General features: G+C 34.7%; 1 protein-coding gene across 4 annotated transcripts in view; it reads right to left on the bottom strand.

Annotated features, from left to right (window-relative positions):
- DACH1 (dachshund family transcription factor 1) overlaps positions 1-25,918 on the bottom strand; it is a 352,602-nt gene that overhangs the window by 179,001 nt on the left and 147,683 nt on the right. For all 4 annotated transcript variants that reach the window (XM_058018353.1, XM_058018351.1, XM_058018354.1 and 1 more), the window contains exon 2: positions 25,716-25,831. In XM_058018353.1, the coding sequence (XP_057874336.1) occupies positions 25,716-25,831 (116 nt within the window). The remainder of the gene's footprint in view (positions 1-25,715; positions 25,832-25,918) is intronic.

The following is a 25,918-nucleotide window of genomic DNA, read 5'->3' as shown; positions in this document are numbered from 1 at the left end:
GCCAATTGTCACAGACAGTCCTCTCTCACCTTTATGCTCTACTTGTTGCAGGAGGTAACAGAACACTAAATCCCACAGGTAGCACCCTGGGTGCTGACCAAGGAATTACATTAATGTCTTTGGGTGACATGTCAAATTTGAAGACAAAATATCTCTTTCCAGTACAAACCATGGCTCAACAGGGGCACTTGTGATGTGCACTTGTGTTGTGTCCCAGCACCTCACCAAAGCACGGATATTAGGACAAATTTACTCACTGAAAGAGCAATTAAGCATTGGGACAGGCTCTCCAGGCAAATGCTGGAGTCACCATGCCTGGAAGTGCTCAAAAAGTGAGTAGACGTGGCACTTTTTGATACACTTTAGTGGGCATGGTGTATTTGTCAAAAATTTGGACTTGATGATCTTGGAGGTTTTTCCAAACATTATAATTCCAATTTTTTTTTTAATTCTAATGCCAAATTATCACCCCAAATCAAGGGAGTTCTCTCTCACGCAGAGTATTCAGTGAATACTGAACTTCATTCAACAAAATACTTTCGTTTTGTAACTCAGAATTGTCTGCTACACAAAAAGTAAACACCTGAAGACTGCTACTGATATTAAAAGGAAAGTATGGTAATAATAATGGATACATTATTACTGTACTTGATTGTAATACGAAAACAAACATACAGTAGCTTTTCTACAGCTCCTACCATATTGGTATAATTGCAGTTCTGTATTATGAAGACCTGCAGACATTTGTAAATTCAGATTTACATGCATGATGATATGTATTGTTTCTGAAAGGCATATTCTTTGCAGCCAACAACTGATTGGTACCACTGTCTAACACATTATGAATAACATTCAAAGATCATTAAATACGCAAGCATAAGAGAACTCAAACATTCTCTTTGGCAGAAATCTGAGCAATCCTCATGATGTGGTCATTGCTAGAAATAATTTATGAAATAAGAAGCTTTATGTTACCATGATCCTCTCAACTTGGTAGTGTTCACAAAAAGACAAAATATGATGACAATTTATTTCACAGATTCCACATTTTGTGGGGAGAACTACCTTATAATTTGCTGCAGATAATTTAATTATCTTTGCTTCATCCTTTAATGAACAGTATATCAACAGATTTGGATTTTCACAAATCTATCTGTTACTGGAAATCGCTTTTCTCCACCTTCTCAACACTCGCACGAGTGCAAAATGGGACGTGTGCTTTCTAATTTCTCCTCCCTCCAGGTTATGACCTTCTTTCTGATCATTGCTAAATTCCAGGTTTTTGACTTATCTGACATTCAGATTGCCAAGATGGACTGCACATTTAGCAGAGAGTGAGTAATAGAAATAACTGGCAAAAATTTAATTAGTATCTGGATAATAACTCACTATTTTTATCCCAACTACAAGTAATCTAACTTTAATCAACTACAAGATGCAACCTCAATACATAACAATGAAAGGATCAACATTCCAAATGAATTTATTTTTCAACAAAAAAAATACATAGCCCATATAGTGTACATGTATTTGTTTTGTATTTTCTAGATATTACTGGTCTTCAGCATAATGACTTCTAGTCTAAAATTTATAGCATAAATAATTTTAAAAAAACATGGAACAGGATCACTACTGTTACTTTATCTTAGAAATCAGAACATCATTCTAGCAATTTGACACTAATGTTGACTTGCAGTCACTTTGGAAAACATACAGATAACTAATAAGACTGCAAAAATAAAACATTGATTATAATTATATTTGTCACTGTACAGCCCAAAGAACTGGTGGACATTTCCCAAAATGAAGAATAAATTAGCTCTGAAAACGTCTATGGTATGCATAACATTTACAGGAATGAAAATTACTGGATTTGATGCAATTTCTTACATTAAATTGCTGAGTTTCTTTACAACTGAATTCTTAATCACTACTTAAGACATGCTAAAACACAGGAATTGCTTTTGAAGGGATGCAGACCTATTGTTAGATTTAATTCTGTGATGTACTAACAGCCCACAACATTAAGGAGGTTTTTTTCTGCCAGTGCCTTAAGAAGTTTATGAGACATTTCTAGAATTCTCTTTGTTTGATCTGTTCTCCAATTGGTTGTATTAGTCATGTGCTATATTTCTTTGCCAGACTTGAAAAAGAATAATTCCTCCATGTATTGAAACAGATTTTCTATGGCAATAACAGGCCACAGGGGGACTGTATTTCATCTAAGCTGCATACTAACCATATTTATGCGTGTGCGTGTGTGTGTATATGTATATATATGTATATATGTTTGTGTGTGTGTATACAGTGAAGTTTCATGCAATAAAGGAAAATGAATCAACACAATTCTGCCCTTCCAGTAACAATATTTAATAAGGATGGCAAATTGTCTACAGAGACATTCATATATGCACCAGGTAGTACCATGATCAAATCTCTGTGTGTAAATGCAGTTGTATTTATACTTTTCTTTCTTTCCTGTTGACATCTTGCCCTTCTCAACTACAGCTAACACATTTCAAAGGAGGCAGTATAGTGTTGTCTCAACTGACCATGTTTTTGAAGAAAAATATTTACAAGTAGCTGTTTCCATTCTCATGGTTTTTCCTAAGAAAGCTTACACTGTGGGAAAACTTCCATGAATATTAGTAAATGTTCTACTTTCAATGGAAACTGCTACTATTCAAGCATAAGTGATTGATATTCCTCATATCAAAGAGCATGAAATATAAAATTAGTTATAAAATGGCTTCCATGCATGGAAAAAAGATTGCCTCCTACAATGTTGATGATATACAGGAATTTTGGATGGATTCATATTTCCAATCTCCTAAATGAATAGTTGACATTCCTCACCAAACTAACAGATTGCCGTAAATCCAATTGCATCCTGGGCTGCATCAAATAACGCACGGCCAGCAGGTTGAAGAAAGCGATTCCCTGCTCTTGCTGGGCTCTCGGGACCTCAGCTGGAGCAGCGTGTTCAGCCGGGGCCCACAACACAGGCAGGACATGGACCTGCTGGACTGAGTCCAGAGAGGGGCCATGGAGACAATCAGAGCTGGAGCAGCTCTGCTGTGAAGACAGGCTGAGAGAGTTGGAGAGCTGGAGAATTATTCAGCCTGGAGAAGACTCCAGGGAGATCTCACAGCACCTTCCAGGAACTAAAGGGGTTACAAGAAAGCTGGAGAGGGACTTTTTACAAGGGCATGTAGTGATAGAACAGCTAGAGAGGGTAGGTTTAAATTAGGTACTAGGAAGAAATTTTAAACTGTGAGGGTGATGGAACAGGTTGCCCAGAGAAGCTGTGGATGTCCCATCCCAAGAAGTGTTCAGGGCCAGGATGCATGGGGCTCTGAGCAACCAGGTCTAGTGGAAGGTGTCCCTGCCCATGGCACAGGGGTTGGAACTAGATGATCTCTAAGGTCTGGTTTAGAACAAACCATTTTCTGATTCTATGAAATATCAATTTTTTCAAGAGGATCAAATATTTTTTACATCCAATTGCAGCATCAGTTCACCCTAATCTTAGAGTTTTTTATAAAAAATATTTTAATAAACATTTTTACTTCAAGCTAATCTTTCTGCAGTCTCTCCGCAAATCAGTCCTCCACTAACAGAGTGTTTCACACAAGTATTTACAGAAAGAATTCTAGCTGCAGAATGCCATTAATACAGCGCAATTCACCTTGTATTAACTTTCTTTTTCTCATCCTATATGTTCATATAAAATGCCCAGATACAAATTATGGAAGATATTTTATCCAAGAGTAGGATTGTGCTTTTTGACAGATTATATGAACAGTTATTTTGGCAGCTTTAGAAATGCCCCTAGGTCAGTTGCTTGGTTAGACCGCTGATGGCCTGAGTCTCCTGTTTGTCATTTTCTTACAATTTATCTTCAGTTAGTAGCAAATTAGATCCAAAAAGATCATAACCCCACACCTACAAGACCTCTGCTTAACCACAAGTGCCAGGCATACTTTCTATGGAAATCCTTAGGTGGTAGCAAGAAGAAGTTGAAGAGACACTGAAAGAAAGTATCTGAATAATATGTGAATTGCTTTGTTCACCCTTTTAGTTAAAAATACCATCAGAAAGAGAAATTAGAGGCCCTTGAGTTTTAATTCTGAGATTTTCAGAAAGTATCAGATGTCATCTACATTTTAATTTTATTCCTTTACCCATTAAATGGAGATAACACTTCCTTACTCTACAGAAGGATTATCAATACAAATCAGTCAAGAGTTGTACAAAGCTCTAAAAATAAAGTTTCAAGCATGCATTAATTTTGTTTTCAGCCCTTGTTCCAAATCTAACAAAGTCAAACAAAGTCCATAAATTCAAGGTAGATTTGCCTAAGAAGTGAGGGCAGTAGTTCAGTGCAAAGTGTACATGGATAAAAATCCACAAAGGAGCTATGAAGATGAAATGTTGCTTTCAATTTTACCACACACCTTAAAAGTTCACAAACTTTTGAGCCTGGGAGACACTAAGAAAAAATAGGAAATAAATACTTTTATTAGTTTAGTTGTGGTGTTTTTCTTGAAACCATCAAGTTAACAGATACAAGTTTTTTACCAACTTAAATTTCAAGTTAGCACATGGTCAATTCAAACTCTGTAGCAGGGAGGGCATAAGATCAATAGCATAGCACTTTTAAAAAAAAATCAAAACAGTTTTCAATTTCTGATGATTTGTCAAAAATTCTTAATTCCATGAAAGCTACTTAAGCCTTTATTAAAATGAAGTTTAAAAAAAATTTCCATTCTTCTGTTGTTACCTGAGCTATGTAAGTATTAAATGTGCTCTTCCTAAATCTCTGACAATCAGAAAGAATATAATGATTTTAGCTTATGTTTGTAAAATGTGACTAGTTATTTTTTTGTTGACTTTAAAGGAAGTTGTATTCTGAAAAACAGGATATTAAGGATTTTAAAAATACACTACTAATCTAATTGTGCCATAAAGCTGTCAGATTTTTTTTAATGGCCTGAAAAGAAAAAGAAACAATATGACTATCTAATAATCTTTCCATCTTTTACAGACAAGAAAAAACAGGTGTATATTTAAGATCTATTACATCAGGTTACCTGTTCAAGGATACAGTGGAATAATGCTTAATTCTTTATCACTACATTAATTTTGAGTTGAGAATTTCATAAAAGCACATTCTCAACTTTGTTTCTAACCCAAAAGTGTACACACTCGAAGGAGAAAGTCAGCGGTTGTTTTCAACAGGGAAGTAACAACACTGGGGGAAATTCTCATGCAAAGGTCCATCTAGCAGAAATTAAGGAATTAAAGCCTGATGTGGACAACAGCTTCTTCAGCTGTTTGGGCATTTTTCCATCTACATTAGATCTGGCACAGACTTTTCTCCTCTAAAATACCTTCATGTATAATATCTGACAACTATGAAAACTTTGGGATTAAGTCTAAGTCAAAACTGTGTTATTTTGTTTGTTCAAATGAATTGTTCCAAGAAGGTCTCATACTGCATGCCACCCAAAGATTATCTTTGACATACTACTGCCTAATTGAAATATGCAGGTATCTTCTCATTGTCTCAGAATTTCATTGGCAGCCATGCACAGACTTTAGGGAAGGTCCAAATACTGCTTTAAATCAGAGTTTGTTCAAGATAGAACTATTTCTATTTCAAATTGTTATGGTATGTTATCCTTTGCAAGAAGCAATTAAAATTCAATATATTAGTTCTAGCTTCCAGAGAATCATCTGTAGGTATATTTTGGAACCCTGAACAAATAAACATAATTTAACTGCACACACTATCCTTAACAGCCTTAGAGAGGAAAGAAATGATGATTATTTTTACGGGTCAGTGTTGGCAAATATCAGCAGTTTTGCCTTTGGTACGTGGCAAGGTGAAGCCATGAACTGTGACTGCAGTCCTCTAATTCCTAAAACATGAAACATTTTGTACGTACCTAATCTGCTAAATATAAAATCTGTGAGATTTCCTGGGGTTTTTGGTGACCTTTTTAAAAATAATATACTATACAATGTGTATTTTAAAAGCAATGTCATATATATCTTGCAGTTTTAGTATATACTGTTCCTGTTCTGTATTAATTGTACCTTATCTCATGCATTTTAAGGAGTATCTTCTTCTTTTTTTGTCATTACTATTTTCACCTCCATTCTTAACTATTAAATGGATGAATATGGGGAAAAGAAATTGAAAGAAAAATGAGAAATGTATTTTGCAAATATCAGTATATTTTTACTAATATTCAAATTTCATTTTCAGCAAACTTGCTATATTACTGCAAACTGTCTAAAAGGTTTTGGGTTTTTTTGTTTGTTTTTTTTTTTTTTTAATTTCCTACTGGATTATATATTTTTAAAAATTAGCCTACCAGATAGGCTAATTCTGATAATAAATATTTACCCCGCATCTTTATGTTAAGTTACACGGCATGCCCCTGTGTAGCTTTAGAAATTAATATGAAGCCAACACAGTAGAGAGAGATATTTGAAGTTCAGAAGCTGCTGACATTGGGCATTAGAGCATAAGTAGGTCAGAATAAACACTTAACATTCAAATTTAAATATAATATTGTGTAATACAAGAAGATCTATAGAGCCATAATGTCTGAATAAATTAGGTATGATGATAATACTTCTATCGATTTCAGTCTGTTAAAATAATGAAACTAGATCACACAAATCAATTCTTGGAATACAACAAAAAAGCATGTATTATTTGCTTTGCACATTGAAAACAGGCTTTTCAAGTGAGATTGACTGTAACTATTTTAGACTTTACCTAAAAACAAGTGTTAATTTTCCCAACATCACCTAAAAAACAGGCTCATAGTAGTCTTTTTGTTATCTTATGGTTGACAAGCTTAACAGTCTTTTAACCATCTAACAAACAGCTTTCTCTGTGTGATCAATTATTTAAGCCTCTGCTCTTACATCATTACTTCTGCAAGGAGAGGAGGTGTTTCAATAGGAGGATCTACCATTAAAGACAATTAACAGGCACTCAGTTTCCTTTGGCAGAGGGAGGACACTCACGAAATGCTGTAAAACATTCAAGAATGGAGTTTCTGGCAATGTCTTCACAGTTTTACAGAACTAAATATTTCATAACTTCTTGAAGTCTAACAAAAAAAAAAAAAGGCATTGGCTTTTCAGGCTGTCAGGAATGATGTTTTGTTTTCCAACAAAGTGCTCAGTATATGTTAAATTATTTCTACTCCAGATGGGAATCAGACTGTACTCTTGAAATTATCCTGCTATAAAAACATTGAAAAGATTATGTTTGTCCAATATCACTACTACGGTCACTAAACAAAAATAAAGACTAAGGCATTTTTGAGGATGTATGTTACAAAAAACGAGTGGTGATCCAGAACACGGAATACAATAAATCTGCAAAGCACAAAGCATGCATTCAAACCTGAAGTGTGAAGCAAAGAGGAATTTGCATTGTGAATGCAATAAAAACTGTAAATCAGTTCCTTAAAAGCAGAACAGTCTGAGTTAAGGGCTGCAGGCATCACAGCCTAACGGGGTGTGTAGAATACTACAGATTTCCATCCTGGCATAGCAAGTTAAAGATCTGCGATGGAGAGTCACACTCCTCTGTTGTTACCAGGAGGTAATTATACAACAGTATTTCTAATGATGGAGTCCCAAAGCAATGCTTCTCCTCTTCCCAGTGGAAAATATCTTTTGAAGCAAAGAGTGGCTGTGGGATTCAAGAGGAGGGAAAACACATACCATAAAATATAATTAAAAATTGTGGAGGCTGCCTATGACAAGAATAACCATAAAAAACAGATACAAACCAGCTGGCTGTTAACAACTCCTGAGTTATAAAAATCTTAACCTGCTGTAAAGCACTCAATTCGATTTACATAACCACAGAGCTGACATTCCTTTTAGGCTCCTCTGCTGGGGATTATTTTGACATGTTTTAAGGCAGCATAAAAAGCAACTGTGAAAGGAAGACATGTATCATCTTACATAAAAATTCATTCTCGCCTTAAGATTGGACTTACACGCTTTAATCCCAGCATCTTCACTGAGACTGGAAAATATCTTCAATGGCTACTGGTGATTCAATTTTATAGCATTATCCCTTTGGTGCTCGTATTTTTGAAAAAGTTGATAGTGTATGTATACAAACAAACAAACAGGAAAAAAAATCTATAAAGAAATCACAGAAGCTTAAGTTTTGATAGTACTGCACAAAATATCAGCCACACTAGAATCCACTACAGAGAGCAGCACATCTAGTTCTAAATAGATTACATTGCTTAAGATTGCAACTGGCCTTTGCTAAACAAGGAAAGCATTTCTTAGGAACGTAATGATGCAGACAGCATTTTACACAACTAACACAGCTTGCTGTAGGGAATTAAAATAAACAAAATAAAATAAAATCAATCTTACACTGAGTGAAGTTTTGATGTATAAGTGCTGGCAGCTTACATTGCCCAGAGCACAGAACGAGTTTTGCCATTTGATAATTTGCTTGATTCACTGTGCTGCCTCATGCAGGGCATTTTATGCCTGATTTATGTTTAATCGAGTCACCTGCTTAATGTTAAGGAGGGTCACAGTTAGATAGAAGGGTTACGACCATATAAGGCTTTCAACATCTTCCAGTTTGACATAAGAAATGGGTGTAAGTGTTAGAGGTCAACCTTTTTCTTTTATTTTGATTTAATGTTCTCTATGGAATATTGCATAAAACATTAATGCACCACAAAACCAATTTGATTCCCTTTTGAAATGCAGTAGGCAAATATGGATTAAGAGACTCAAAGCACAGACAAAATAAAATAAAAGCAATCTACAGTCTAAATGATCATGTGTTTGTGAGGGTTTTTACGGCTTATAAGGTACATCCTTACTTATACAAAAATTAATATAAGTTCTCCCTTTAATAGATAAGCAATCAAATTTATTCTGGTGTCTCAGAAAAAGAAAGACTTTAAAGACAAAAGGACCATAAACTTTTAATACAACTGAAGTGTCCAGGTTCATTATTCAGGCTAGATGTTCGTGCTTTTAAGCATATATATATATATATGGATATTAGAATAATCAGCATTTTCTTTGCAATAATGATATGAAAAATTACATCCATATCTAATAAATAAAATAAGATGTGGAAAACTACTACCAGCTAGAGAGCTTAGACAAACCTGATCTTTCTCTCAGTGTTTCTATATGCTGAAAGTACTGCAGGATATTATGAATTTTGATATTAAAATTCTCCCCTATAGCACTGAAAACAAATAGAAATGCCAAATAAGGTATTTAAAGATGTATTTTTAAGGAGGAACTATTGCAGTAAGGAAGTGCAGATGGAATTCAGCACTTACCAGTTTGGAGAGATTTATCAGTCTTTTAAGTGCACTAAAGTATGCACATGTTATGCCATGAACACAACTACCAGAACCCAAGAGCAGACACAATTCACAGTGAATTCAGAGGTATAGCAGAAGTTTCAGTCCTTAGCTAAAACGTGATTTGTTTGCCTGCTAAACTGCGTGTGTGTGATACACAACTTCTTGTGCGAATTAAAAGAATAAATATTTCCCTATTTCTTTTTATTACTATACTCAGAATACACTAAACTTCCTCAAATACTTTAAAACATATCAATAAAGACTCATTTAACAGACAATGCACAGATATAGTTTTGCATCCACATATTTAAAATAATTTACCTACATTGACAGCTTCGCCCAGCTAATTTTAAATTAACCTTCTAAAATTTAATCATTCAGACCAAACTCTTCATCTAGGTTGCCTATAGTCAATGAAGAGACACAGGCATTTCCAGAGGGTGATTCGAGTTGGCCTATTTTATACTGAGATGTATCACTCTCTAGAGATGTCTGCTACTTTCCACTGGCTATGAAAGGAGATGTGAAGATTTCAACAGCTACATTTCAGACATATTAGCAGATGAATCTCCTCCTTGATAGCTAACTTCTTACACAGTTAAAGTTAGGGAAAATTTAATTATTTTCTCAGACGTAAAAATATAGTGAAGATATTTACCTGTATGCCTGCCATTTCTATGGAAATGTAATCAATCTGTTGTTTTGGAATTTTATTTCTAGGTACATATTTCCTTTAAAATTCATTTTCTGCTCAGAAGAAAACTACTACAAAACTATCTCAACTTTATACTCTATTAAAACCATTGCTTTATAAAAGTTTAAAAAACCTTAGTCATAAAAAACCCAGAAAAATAAAGTAAGTCTCAAAATGATACATGCTTTGTAAGAAGAAAACAATTTATATTAAACACTCTTTCCTTTTTTCTTTCAAGGACTGTATTTTTACAGGAATATTTTTAAAATAGAACCTGATGGACAAAACAGAATAAAATCTACTCTGAATGCTAACTAGTAGCATACCTTCTAGTTCTAGTTCTCATACCTTCTATCTGTTTCTGTCAAACATTTTGCCAGGGTTTTTTTTTTTCTGCCCAGTTCTACTTCCTATTAAAATCAAATTAGAGAGGCAAACTGATTTCACAATATAAATATTCACCTTCTAATCAAAATCCAGATTTAATGCCAGAGTACATATTGCTAACAAATGCAAAGCACCTACAGAATTGAGTGCTCTCCAGCTGCATTACGGGCACAACCTGGCCCACATCAGCACTGTCTGGGTTATCAGCAGGAACTCTACTGAACAAGACATTTAGTGGTTGGTCCCAAAAGTTGCCACCATCTCTCGCATTAGGGTAGGAATCAGCTGCAGAACAGGACAGCAGCAAACATCCCAGGCACTTTCATACAACACAGAATCCACCACATCACTGGGCTGTTCATTGCTGCAAGAAAAACTTGAAAATATGAATTCATCAGAGCATAGAGCAAATCTAAAACACGCTCAGAATGATGTAGTTCCACTCACTTGAGTAAGCCTACAGGGATGATCCTCAGTGCTGATTATGGGCCTATTTATTTCATTTAGTGGAGCATAGTAGTGAGGTACCTGAATTAGCACATTCACATGCATGCACTCATACACTACACAGAAGTATTAACTCTGGAATGGAAACTCTTTTGTCATGTTATAATAGCATTGCACACAGGATGACAAGAAATAGCCTCTTACAGATTGTAAATATTCCCTTAATTCCTCCTTCATAAAGGCAGTGGCAGACCAAAGAGGGAGAAGTATCTGAAACTATTTCCTACTTTGAAAAGAACTTAGGAAAATCTGCCAGCTTTTTCTCTCCTTCTGGCTGTCAGGTCAGGCTGAAACTCTTTGAATTCTGTGCCCAGAAAGCTCTGTTCTCACTAGCACATACTCTAAATAAAGTGCTCTTACATAGTATATTTCACCAAAATAAAGTAGATGGCAACAGCATGGAATAGTGTGGAATTCTGAAAGCCCCAGCATCAATGAGATGCCCACTGTCCACGCTGGTGAGAATTAGGCAATTCCAGCTCTACTATATCAAAAGATAAAATTATATTAAGAAAGAAAGAAAAAAGTTATTTTAAAAATAAACTGGCAAAGTGTTCTTAAGAATGAAAATATTAAAATAACTATGAAAAGTATCCTTATAGATCTTTAAACAGGATAGGGTTTGTGAAGCCTCCTTTTTGATCCTGTGCACCACAAATAGTATTTTCATGCTATGATAGAGATCTAACTCCACATTTAGCAAGTATTTTTCCAAGGATATGTTGTTGTAAACAAATGCAGAGACAGTATAAGAAGGTATATTTGTCAAAGTATGTGTGTTGAAATGTTCCTTTTTTTGTGTCAGTTATACAAAGCTAGAGATTTGTCATTAAGAAGCCTCAGGGAGCGAGGCTTCTTCTTGAAGATGTGTGCAGTACATATGAAAGAAAACCAATGCAATTCAAAACAATTACATCATCTGAAAATTTTCCTAGAAGCTGCTAGGAAGCAGGAGGAAGTGAAGAAAAAAAGGGGTAAGAATGCAGGCTTGTATTTTCTTCAGACATTTGGCAAAAGAGACTTAAGAGGCCTTTAGGAGAAAGTATTAGCTATGTCAGCACTGGAAATCACTCTTCGTTTGCTATGTATTTATCTATCAGTGTTTAGTGTTTTTCATCTTTTCTTTAAAAGAACATTACTTAATGGCATTCCTCCCAGATTTACTAGAATAATAGAAGTAATAAATCTGTCAAGCTTGAAGCAACAGTTTTAAGGTGTCTAAAACGAATCTAATAATCTTGCCAAATTACAGTTACATAACTTGATTTAATTTTTGGTCAGCACTAAAGTGGTCAGGCAGTTGGATTACATGATTGTTGTAGGTCTCTTCCAACTGGAATATTCTATTCTATTTTATTCTAGTCTATATTTTGTGCATATTATAGGCATAAAAGCAAAACCAAAAAGTGAAATTTAAGTGAGCACCTTTATTTTGATTTTTGATAGGGTGAAAATGTAACAGTGTAAAGTAGGAAGGAACTTAAAGGGAACAGAATTCAGATGAATCTCAAAATCACAACCTTTTGAAAAATGAGAGGAATGCTTCTCTTTAGAAGACAGCGTAGTGGCCAAAACTTAATAATTTAATCAAAACTAATCAAAGAAATGAGGAAGCCTCAAACCACACATCCTGATACCAATACCTTCTTCCCAAAAATAAATTTATTATGAAAATCAGCTCCTAAATCTTTCACATCTCTGAAAAAATTGTTGAGATCTAGGTGACAGGATATCATAATAACGATAATGTGATTTTTCTATACAGTGTCAGGGCAGCAGAAACTATACCAAAGCAACAAATAAAAAGTGAAAGAATCAGACAGTAAACTCTGGTAGAAATAATCTCTGCAAGTAACCATGGGAACAATGCTACACAAAAAGTGAGCTGGAGCTAAGCAATGCGTGAGATGCTCGCATGTAATGACTGAGGATAAAATGAGGAGCTTTTACTGGGAGCAGGCCACAGATGGATCCATGTAAAGTGAACAAATACAATTAGATCATGAATAATTCTAAAAGGAGCAATGAAGCAGATTCAAACACAACTCCAAAAGACAGCGTTATCTCAGAGGTTATATAAACAGTTCTGAATTACAAAGTAAAACAAAAAAATCCCCACTTAGCACAAAATTTTTACACAAAGAAGAATAGGATTTTCTACATGCAGACTAAATACAGTTTCTGTGGTTTCACTGAATTAAAACAGTCCAAGATGTGAGACAGAAATTAAGTTAAATCCATTGGCAGTAACCTTCACCCAACTTGATTACAAGTTATATAAGGGCTACACTAAATATCCTTCTGTTTTGCCTATGTCCTACTTTAATCTGGGCTACCTACTGAATCTATTAACTTACTTGATTACTTCATAAAAATAAAGTCTGAAAAATAAATAAAAGTTCTGAAAAGATACATCATTACTTCTAACACAAAATCTTGGTATTCTTTTTAACTTTTAAAGTGCCAGTCCATTGCCCAAAGAAAGTTCTGTGAAACTCTTGCCTGGTCAGCTAGACAGGATGAGGAAATTAAATATTTGGAATTAATGGCAAGGGAAAAAATCTCAGGGAAAATCTTGTTAGTATTTACTGTTATTCCATATTAATTGTTACTCTTTCCAGAAAAATTTCTTTTTCTTATTAAAGGTTTAATTAAATAAATCTGAGTATTAAATGAAGTAGGTTTGAGAAAGGAGATGGAAGAAGGATGATATATTAAAATACTCATTCTTACCAGAATTTTGTGAGTTTGCAAAGCACCATTTGCATAGTACAAAATTCATGCCATGGCTAAATCTGTGTAATCTGGAATCAGCACTCATTAAGGAAAGTGTCTCAAATTAGGATGAATTAACAATTCAGGGGAGACTTCAAAATACGTCACAAAGGTGAGACTTCAGACCATTCGTAGAAAATTCTAAAATTCCTTTTCACATACAGTAAATGTTTTCTCAGATCATGTGACTTGGAACTCAAGACACTTTGAGAAAATATAGTGTCTCAATACCAAATTTATTATTTTGACTAATATAAACAAATTCACAACTGGTAATTTGAGTTGAGATTCCATTAAACAAATGGAAAACAAAACTCATCATAAAACACTGTAATAGTAGTAATAGTAGTAATAATTACAATAATAATATCAAGAGTTTTCTCCTGGAGTAGAGAAGAAAGCAATTAAAGAATCAAAAAAAAAAATCCGCAAGAAATTTTAATGAAAAAAGTCGTCATCTATAACACACAATGGACAAATGGTATCCAGCTATTGAACAGAAGGTGGAGAAATCAAGTTGCTTTTACTCAAACCAGAACTTCCAAATCAGAGTTTTTAATTGCTTTCAGCTGCTTTTAGACCTCAGTAGTGATTAACTTCATTCAGCAGACATAAGTGCTTGTGTTCTAAAAGCTGGAGAGTTTTTGGCACTTGGTCTAATAAAAGATACAGATAAAACTTCCATAAAAACTTTGTCTCCACTTTCTTTAAACAAAAAACACATTAGAGACTCAACAAGACAGACATTCAACCTAGTAGTGATTTTTTAGTATAGCTACATAAAATGTTCTGCAATTGGCCGTGGACAGTACAAGAAACAAAACTGGCCAAGAACTCTTCCTTGGGAGAGCATATGGATCTTTTTTTTTTCCTTAGGTTGGGAAAGACTGAAATAAGAAAAAGATTTTGGATCTGCAGTTGAAAGCTGCAGGATGCATGCCTGCCATCCAAGGTAAAGAACAGCTCTGAACTGGGTTTTTTTTAATCATTAATTTATTGGCACCACTGTAGCTATGAAAGTCATATTCTTCACAGAAATAGCCTAAATAGTACAATCCCTTGCCCAGACTTTTCCTGGTGAGCAAGCATTTGGGAGGTTTTTTCATTTAACTTAAGAATGCTCTGCAATAATAATACTAATTAACTTTGATTCTACATACATGTCAGCTCCTAACAGTCTTTCCTTATAGAATTTTAGCCTGGGTGATAATAGAAATAAATTTTAAGAGAAATCCAAGAAATTTACATTTTATATAAGCATGTTCTTATGGCTGTACTTTTTAAAAATATCAGTACACTATTTCATAAAGATCACAAAAAGGATGCTCGCAAAGCTAAAGTGCTGTATTTTTTGTCATTCACCTCTAGGTGTGAAGGCCCTCAGTGTGTTCAGCATCTGTATATCTGAGACATCAAAACCTGAATATAACCTGAGCTTTCAACAGAGGAAAATAAATACTTCAAGAATTGTTTTGTCACACAGTCCCTGGGTTCACAGAAACCACTGTTTTCTTCCACTTGAATGAAATCTTTTGAGATACTTTTCAAAACAAATGGACTGATTGACAAAACATCACCTTTCTCTTCTCAAATATTTACACTGAATATTGTTTGGATGCTGAAAATCATTTAAGGTTTGAGGGTTTTTTCTTTTCTTTGTAGTCTCATACTTACAAAAGTAATGCACTGTTGTGATGTAGTAAGTTACTTGGTTATCAAATCATCCAAGATAAATCATTCTTTTATTCCCATTTCATATACATTTATTAAGCAAGGTTACAGGGAAATTCTCTCATTTTTTTCAGTGTGTTAAACAGCTTTTCTGACCATCTGAAGACCCAGTTTAAGTGACATTACAGTCAGTACTCTAATGAAATAATTACATTTACATCCCTCTATATTGGATTGATGCATCACAGCATAGGTATTAAGGATTCAATTTACTGTCAAAGAAACCATAAAAGTGACTTTATCCTTTTTAGTAGAGAGGTTGCTTATCTAAGATCATATCTTTGGTTTCATGGTTCCTAGCAAGGTAGGTCTAACAATTTGAGGCAACCACAAATGGAAATTATTGGAATACGCAACTGACACCAACTCAAGTCTCAAATTCTGTATTCCCACTATAAAGGCTGGAAACATTCTTTTAAAAAATGCATATGCAGAAGGAAATGCTACTCCATCAACTTTCCTGTTAGTAAGAGCAACTGGATTGTTCAAGGTGTATGTGTGGTCTTAGTGCTTGTGACAGCAGACAGCACAATGAATACAGAGAAAAGGAAATTTCATAGAAGCATCTGCCCATTTAAAACACTCCTGACAACTTATTCTACTTCCCCTAGGCCAATCTAATTTCAGTTCCCCCTAACAAAAGGGTAGTGTTGACAAAACCTTAATTCTCAACAAAACTTGCTGGTACACTGTCAGACTATCTGCCATTTGTATGGATTTTGATGAGTCAAAACAACCCAGTAGCATTATTAATTTTGTCTTAGTTTTCTTGGAAAAACTAGGGGCAGTTTTCCTCTCCCCAGCTTACTTAGTCCTAGCATGCTACTGTTTTCTTATCTAGAAACTAATACATCATTAATTGATGACCAACATCATTATTTAGTAACAGTAACATTCTCCTCAAACTAAGACTTTTCTTCCTAAATGTCAGGTCACATCTCTAATACTAGTGGCAGTATCAGTTTATTCTTTGCTGACAGCTTGAACACAGTATCTCACTGCAATTAAGACTGGACTGAAATTAGATTATTTAAGAGTCACATGTAGAACATTAATAACTAAAAAATATTTCAGAAAAGCAAAAATGCAGGCTCCTGTGCACATACACACTGTGGAAAGAGAATAAATCCTGAAGGCTATTATACAAATAATATACCAACATAGTCTTCTAACTTCTCAATAGTCATGAATAAATACACAACAGCAAACAAACTAGCTTGTAAATAAGTTTGTTACACCAATTTGAAAAGAACTTCTCTCTCCCTTCCCTCCGCTTTTCTCTCTTTCCTTCTATCCATCAACACAGCTACCTTCCCCAGTCTCCATCCCTCTCTGCATTTGTAATTGCTGTCTCAGGCAAACAGCAAACCACCAACATATCTACCTATGTCTGCATTTTGAGATGTCTTCTACAAGTCTTCTCACATGAAATGAGGTTTTCAAACTGAGAATCTTGGATGCATGGAAACTGAGACCACCAGCTCAGCTCTTCATGAACCACAAGTTCTTGGAAGCAGCTCCAGGAGCAATAGCCTATGGATTGGTTTCTGTTTGCAACACAGTTCATCAGCACATGAACTGTTACACAATCTGCTCAACTTGACATCACTAAACAGTTCTGACACTGATTGCCCAACAGGAAGGAAAATGTTAGGCAATTCTCAGAAGATATGGAATCAAGTTTGAATATTTGGCCTTGTAATCCCAAACCTGAACCTGAACCAGAACAACCTTCCTTTTCAAATACCTTCTCCCAGTTAAGACTACTTTATGAGAACTCTAATTCTGATAGCATGCTACTGTGCCCTGTCCAATTCATGCAGGCAGTGTTCCTAGAGCTATAAGTCATAAGGAGAATTCACAGTGGCCAGTTCTCCTTGGAAAACTACATTCATGGAACTATAGAATCCGCTGAGTTAGAAGGGACCCACCAGGATCATCAAATCCAACTCTTGGCCCTGCACAGGACATCCCAAGAGCTTGAGAATAAATTAATATAGTACTTAGCTAGCTAAGTTTTTTCCTTGAGTTGTAGTCTTCTAAAGCTTGCCAGATAAAATAATGCTTCTTTGCATACTTTTCCTGAAAATACCAATTACTTAAGTAATTGGTATCATATATCATATGACACATCATATATCATATAACAAAAACACTCGGGCTACCTGACTTATTTTCTGGAAATTCCCTTCATATTTAAGTCCTTGCATGAAATCTGCAAAACTCCACAGCAGACAGATTGTTCTTAACCAGGAGACAATCATATTAAATAATGACATTTAACACCGCCTTCCCCAAAAATACCCAAACTGAGCAAAAAACATTAAGCTGCAGTTTTTTCCTGGACTTCAGAGAATACCCAAATATACGGTAATGAAATCACAGACCATAACTTTGGAATATATAAATTTGAGGGGTATTTTCATTGAACACAAATAAAATTTAAAGTCAAGAGAAGAAAATCATCCACCCTTCATTGAGTGTGTCATGCAAGGACACAAGTAGTCTAACTCTACAGGAAAGGAGCTGGGCACCCCCATAACATTCAGGAACTTCATGTGGCCGTGATGATGCAGAAGTCAGTCAGCAACATGACAGGACTGAGCTGTGTACCAGACCTCGCTGTGTTCACCCTAAGAACTACCATCTTCCTATTTTGCTACAACAATTCCATTTTGCTACAGCTAAGGGCCTGAAGTGTCTGCAAGTCTGAAGTCTGAGATGTTATTCCAAATTCAACAGCTCAGGTTCACTTCTAGTGGCAGCGTTTAACAAAATAATACACTGTATTTCATGTTTAAAATGACAGTGTGTTGCTTGCTCTGCAAAAGGTTTATTTTGAACAAATTAAGAGATTAAATGATTTGGAATCAAATTATTTTGGCTGAACAGTCTCACTAAAAAGCAGGAGTGGGTGGAAAACCAACAGGTTTATTATATGAAAAAACTGTAAACACAGGATTATGATTATCTTGATGCTTTTCTATTGAAAGACTCTGCCTGAAAGCTGAGCAACAAGAAAATCTCGGTATAAAGCACAACTTAAAAGCTTACAATTTGAATAATTTAATTTTAAGAAACAAACAGAATGTTGTGCAATATATGTATTTTCAAAATTTTTTTCTATTACAATTAATATAATATTGGGATTCAGAAAACTATAGAAATACTTCCATTACTAGGTGCTAATGTAGTCACTGATAACTTCACCACTTATCTGCCTTTAAAATAAGGTTTTAATTGCTTTCTTTAGTATCAAGAGTTCAGTGTTTTGTTTGGTTTTAATTTTATTTCAGTTTACATGCTACTTGTTTTACAGAAAACTGTTATGATAACAGACTGTTAATTAAATATTGTTCTGAAATTGAGGAGCTTTTTCTCCCAAGGTGTTTAATACACTTCTACTATTTGAAATAACAAACTGGAACTGGGGACAGAGTTCCTTCCAAAGTCAGATACATTTTTGTTTTTTATGATCATGTTAAATCCAGCCTGAAAAGCTGCCTATATACGAAAATCATCACATATCATTAAAGGCTTTTCTAATATCTTCTACTAGTTCATCTTCACAGAATATGGCCATTCAACTAGGATCCTACATAACTGCTACAGGAATAGCATTCTTATGGAGAAATCCATAAATCAGTGTGATTGCAAATTAAGCTTTCAGAAGGCAAAATTATTCTCTGATCCAAGAAGAAACAAAAAACTTTTATCTCAGATTTTCCACTAGAAGGTAACAAATCTGTGTGTATCACAACCTAATAGTGAGTACTCACAAGAGAAAAGCAGAAGAGAGCACTAGCCTATAACTAAAGCTTAAATAGCTTCACTCAGTTTCTTTCTGAGTACCTTGAACATGTCGAGGTACATGACTACCTTAGCTGCTTAAATAATTAATCCCAGAGTCCCTTCTGAAGTGAACCAACTTGTTGCCTTTCCATCAAAAAGGCTGGGAGCATTTCTGGAAACAGCTCAGTCTAGGGAAGGCTCTCAACAGGCAGTGGGGGAACCTGCACGAGCTGTGACTCTGACTTGCACAGTTTTCCAACAGTATCTTTTAAACTTTAAATATATATGTAGTGTTGTATGATACAATGTTGCAAAATGTGTAAGTTCTCAGTGATTAATGAAAGAGTTCCATTTCTGCAAGTAATTCTTGGTTTTAAAAAGATTTTATGACTGAAAAATGTAAGGGGCTCGCTGGAACTTAAAATTAGTGAGCTTCCAGAAGCAGTTTTCAGTGATAAATCCTCTTGTGATAAAGTAGAATATAGCTAGCTGTTCAGTGGGATGATAGTATGACAAAATTATGACTGTTTTCAGGAGATGACAGGTGGCCTGAATTACACCTTAATTATTATTTTTAAAACTATGAAAAAATAAATTTACAAAATTGAGTCAGTTTATTTTTCCACTGATACATCAACTAGTGAACACGACAGAAGCTTTCACATTAATTATAATGACTACTTCCTTAATGAAGTGCAAAAATGTTTTGTGTAATTTGTTCAGTCTCTTGAATTAGGTTACAGTTTGTCACTCTCAAAGCAGGACTTTGTTGCTTATTCCTACAGTAAGTTAGTTCAGCCCCAACAGACAACCAGCTTCTCATCCTATAACACCCATCAAAACCAAGGTTAACAATAAAAATGATTTAACACTAATAACCAAAATACCTTGTTAACATGGAATGTATTTTAACATATGTAAGCCACAGCACTCAGTTTTATCGATGTGTATCTTTTTAACCAAAACAGAATTGCAGAGTATTTAATCCCAGTGCATAAAATAAATACCTGAATAATAGATTTGCTTCTCAAAATTGCTAAGTATTTTCAATTTATAGTTTCTAGCCCCTGGAATACTCAAAGAAATCAACTCTATTCATTTCAGTAAGTTAAATATATTTTTAAGGCCTTGCAGGATTGAGACTGTCAGGAGGAAATACTTCTAGCTACAGATTTCATTTCTTGGCAATATGATGTGGATAGAGTAACAATGATAATTATATTTTAACCATTCTTTCAGTCTGCCTAATACAACATCAATAACTATGAGCCAGAGAAAATGAAATTATTTAATTATGTGATTAATCTTTCTTTAAACACCAAATAATTTCATCATCTACTTTAGCAAAAACATTACCACACTTTATCAATTGCTGCATTTGTGAATGATGCTTGCCCTCCAAGCCAAAATAATCCATACAAAACCTTTCAACTCTCTCCTTACTCTAACTCCCCATTAAAATGCTTTGTGGTGCAAAGAATTTTGTACAAGATGGAATTTGGAATATACTAATATTGACTCAGACCCACAGCAAGAGAGAAAATAAGGATGAGATTAGAAATTACATCTTCAGATTACCATTCAAGAAAAGAAAAAGAATGGTTTAATAGAGGAGAGCAGTTATAATTTGTGTACATGAAACATTTTAGAGGAAGCTTAATATCCTTCCACTGGAACAGTCTGGATTCAGATTGGAATAGTTATACAGAATCATAAAGCAACCTGTTTAAAATAATAATAATAATAATAATAATAATAATAATAATAATAATAATAATAATAATAATAATAATAATAATAATAATAATAGCAATAATTACTCAGATTAATTTAATACAAAAGCAATGTAATAAATAAAACATGCTTTGAAATTACTTTTTTAATTGACAAAGATATATCTATAGATATATATCAATATGTGAAGGAGCATTCTTATCCCACCCTATGTCAGCAATTTCCAAAAGCACTTTATATTCTCATTTTATCTTTGAAAGATGCAGTTCCTGAAATAAGCACAAGAGATTGCAGTTACTCATTTTGTCACCTGTAGGTTTCAGACTCAGTAGGCCAAGTTGCAGAAGAATTAGGCAAGGAGTTTTAAGAGCAGCTTCAAAACCTAAAATACTGAAGAATAATTACCAAAATAACTAGAAAAGTGAAAAAATTGCTTTTTAAAGTTTGTTTGAAAAACAATGGAAATACCATTTTGTGTGTTATATAGCTACTCCAGACATAAAAGTAAAAAGGTATATCATACATTCAGGATGTACAGCACTTTTCTGATTGATCACAATCATCCAATGTTTCAACTTTAGACAACTTTTGAAGCATATTAGCCAAGAAAAGATCTGCAGTACACAGAGACATCAGATCAAAGTTAACTGCGATGAGCCATACATTTTTGGAAGGACTTCAAGGTGTTACCTAGATAAACTGGAAACATCAGTACAACTGTTTGAGCCTACATCGAATTCTTTCCTCTGACTACACAATTTGTAACATAGGCAGATTTTGATTCTCTGGACAATTTCTGAAGCTCCTCATTTCCTGTTATTACACATTCCTCATTTTGTCACACTATCAAAGGTCCTACATATTTATTTTCATAAAAATAAGATTATCTTTTGTGAAGTGACCATTCTTCTATAAATCTGGGAGCATTCTGTCCACTGTCTTTCATTAAGGTCAAAATTGACCTTAATGAAAGACAGTGGATAGATCAGCAATGGGGGTTAATATCTAATTGTAATAAAATGGACAGAATATCAACTGATGGGTGATCCTCACTTCTTCAATTTATAGTTCATTAAAAACATGTGGAATATTATACCTTTTTCTCTTTTATTTTCCTTCTGTATACCATTCATACATCTCATCTTAGTATCCAAGTACTTCCATAAAGCAAGTTCATTCTAACTGATAATGCAATGTTCTCTGGATGCATTTTCAGAGTTTATATCAATGATATAAAATATTTTCAAGGGTGCCTTAATTTGGCCTCCTACAAAAAAATACAGTACTGGAATATCATGAGAAATCTCAGGATACAGCTTAATACCAGCATTATTTGCACACATAAATGATGCATGCAGAACCAGTCACCTCAGAAATCAAAATTTCCTCCTTTAAATCTCTCTTTCTGTATTATGCAGCACGTTTTGAAAAAAGGAAAAATTTCAAGTAAAAATCATAGCATTGTGTATCCTAGATATACCTAATAATTGCAGACCTCTATACTTAAAGAGCATTAAATAGCACATAATTGTTTGTGTGATCACTTATACTTTCTTGTAGGCAGGAAGGAAACTTAGTTATTACACTCAGATTATTAAATCAATCAGAAAGTTTAAAAAGAAGAAGTTATTACAAAGAAAAAATAAGAGAGAGAGAAGGGGTAGGAAGCACTTAATAGTCTGGAAGTTTTATTTTTTTTTTCTGCTTAAAGCTGGATGCTATCAGGAAATTCACAGTTCACAAACTTCTTAAATTAAGAACCATCTTTTGGAATTCCTGACATATCAAGAAAGACTGAGAGAGCTGGGAGTGTTCAGCCTGAAAAGGCATGGGGGTATCTTTCTAATGTGTATGAAAACCTGGTAAAGACAGAGATGGAACCAGACTTCTCAAATGTGGCCCAACCAACACAAAATGAAACACAGGAAAGTCCATTAAGAAAGTAAAAAAAAAAAAAATTCCAATATTATTACTGGAGTAGCAAAACATTGTAACAAGTTCAAAGAGACATCATGGTGTCCTCAAAGATACTCATGGAATCTCAAGCGTACCCAGCCCTGAACAATCTGCTCTGAGTGATCTTGCTTTGACCAGCAGAGGCTGGGCTAGGTGACCTCCAGTGGTGCCTGACAACCTCAGCTAGTCAGTGGTTATTTCGAGTGGTTATTTAGTGGTTATTTTTCTTTATGTACAGTCAAAATATGGAGTAAAATTTTACAATTGGAAAAATTGGAAAGATTTTTCTCATACCAACTAATGTGGCAGCACATAACAATGGCACCCACATCATCTATCACAGTTATCACTGTATTTTCTTTGCAGGGCTCTTAGAGTGGTTTTGGTACTTATTTACAATGTAGACCCACAAATTTTCATTGTTTTGAACTCACAAGATCAGACTGTAAGTCTATTTTTATACTTGCCTGCCTATAAAATGCCGGAATGACTGTCATGTAGCACTGCTGTCATGATGCTCTTTATCTTTGCTGAAACTTTGCATACCTCATGGAACATTAGACCCCAGAGCTCTCTTTTATCAGAGATATTGTTTGCATTTTTTGTGCTGTTTGAGACTCCACACCACCACAATGGGGAAAATATCATACCACTCCTTCTGTTGTGGTAAGCCATGTAATGTGAAACCAGTCCAAATGTGATAGCAATTGCATTTGAACCTTTCTTCTTTTGCAAGAGACTCACAAAGCATTACCATCCAAAGTGGATTTGATCAATGATAACCTTACATATGCCTATTTTCTTTAATTTTGAATTATTTTCTTCTATTTTTTTTCAATCATCATTTTTAAAAGATTTGCATCTGGTTTTGTGGGCTGATACTCTAAGAAATTGGATCTCTGGTTTTAGTACCATATATTTTTACTGTTAACGTGTTATGGCCAACTTTAAAGGACTAGAGAGGAACTGGATACTTTTAGGTATTAGTTGTGGTTTTAAACTGCTTTCTTAAAATAAAAAATCAAGAGGTGATCTGCTCTTAGATATTAACTGTAACACAAAACCCGGAATGATACTGTTGACAAGGTTTCTTTTCCTGTCTCCCTCTTTTTTGCCTGCTTATTTGTCTCTGACTTCTTTCATCTCCTTTCTATTTTTCACATGCAATTTTTTCTTTGATATTTTCTTGCCTTACTTCCCCCAAATAATTTCCCTTTGCTTCTGCAATTTTTGATCTCTCCCTCATGAACATGAATGTTTCCACCCAATAAAAACTTTCATTCTCTGCCCACATCTACTATTCTCACGTTGCATTCACTCTGCACAATCTCTATTTTCTATACAAGATTTTATCCTGTAAATTCTATTCTATAAAGTATTTCAATCCTTTTTTTTCTTTTTTTTTTGCTAGTCATACCTGCCCAGACTACTACTGTGAGTTCTACTTGCCTGACACTTTCCCCTGCTCCCCTACACTCTGTCTCATCCCTCTTTCCCTCTCTTTATTTCATACCTCTCTCCTACACATCTTTGTTGTCTGACCTCCCTTCATTTCTTCATTTTATCACTTCTCTTCATCTTTAAAAAATTTTAAATGTCAAATAAAATATATTTCTAGCTATATGTCTATCTCACCATGTAAAGGAGCTGCTGAGCCTAAGACAAAGTACAGGTCCCCTTTTGTCCACTGAGCTAAGTAAGCCTTTTTCACTTTCCTTCTTCCTCCAGACAAGACAATTACATTCAAACAGTTACTGGTATTTGTTGTTTCCTGAACTGAGCATTTCTTTTGAGATGTTAGTCATCTGTGATGAAAATCATGCCAAGAATCATGTTTGTACTTAGAGAGACGTGATCATGGGCATGAACCCAAACATCCACCCATCATCCGGTCCACCAGATCAAGTAATCTTCCTCTCTATTTGATCTGTCTAGTTAATTATTTTTTCCTTAGAGAAAATCAGTGTTAGAGAGACTGAGCCATGCAGATAAGCAGGAAATAACTGGGCAAGAAGTAGAAGCTCAGGTGGACTCTGCTGAAACCAGAGTTTCACTGGTCTGTAATATGAAGAGAGAGAATGTGGCACCCCCAGCAGCTTGACTATTGGGTGCCTCCATCTTTGGGTGACTGTTCATCTCCTCCCTGCAAAACAGCCTTTCTAAATTTAACCATGTCTAAGAGCAAGTCACTGCTAGGAGATGGTACAGTAACTTTCAAAAGAAAATAGTAGTATGAGAAACAGATTGTTACAGGACTTTATATTAGTGTAAAGCCTCAGGAGACATATCAAAAATAGAATTTCAGGATGAAAAATTAAGAAAGACATGTGTGCAGCATGGAGTTATTTTAACTAACTCAGTTTCTTCAGGCAACTATATTCATGATGACATTATCTAATGAAGCAAAGCAGCAAAAAAAAGCAGAAGATATCTGATCTATTAAAAATGAATAGGGAGATTATTGTCTAATGATAGGTAATTCATGCTTTGAAAGGCTTTTGCTTATAAAGAAAAAGAACAGGGGGAAAAATTAATAAAGTATTATTATTTGTTCAGTTATTCTGAAGTACTAAGCTGCTACAATTTCCATTAGACACAACATGTTTGTGTACCAACAGTGTGACATTAGGGGAACTATTGTGATATTTGTCTGCTGCTTTCCTAGACTGTTAATCTATTAACAAGTGGATACAAGCCATGAATTCCAAAGATTGCCCGTGTGAAGGTGTTTCTAGCGATCCTACCTGTTGGCGGGATGATTCCAGGAGACATTAGGCCTGGGACAGAATGTGGCATGATATGAGAATTCTCTGGGGAGGTGACACTTTGAGTCCTCTTAGGAGGCCTTCCAGGTCTAGAACTGAAACAAACAAACAAAAAAATTTTTACAATTAAGCTGTTGTCTTACACATCATTTCAAAGTTGTTTCAAGTGGTAACATGGACTG

The sequence above is a fragment of the Melospiza georgiana genome, chromosome 2, assembly GCF_028018845.1.
Source record: "Melospiza georgiana isolate bMelGeo1 chromosome 2, bMelGeo1.pri, whole genome shotgun sequence".
NCBI classification, from domain to species: Eukaryota; Metazoa; Chordata; class Aves; order Passeriformes; family Passerellidae; genus Melospiza; species Melospiza georgiana.
This window is presented reverse-complemented; position numbering and strand designations above follow the sequence as displayed.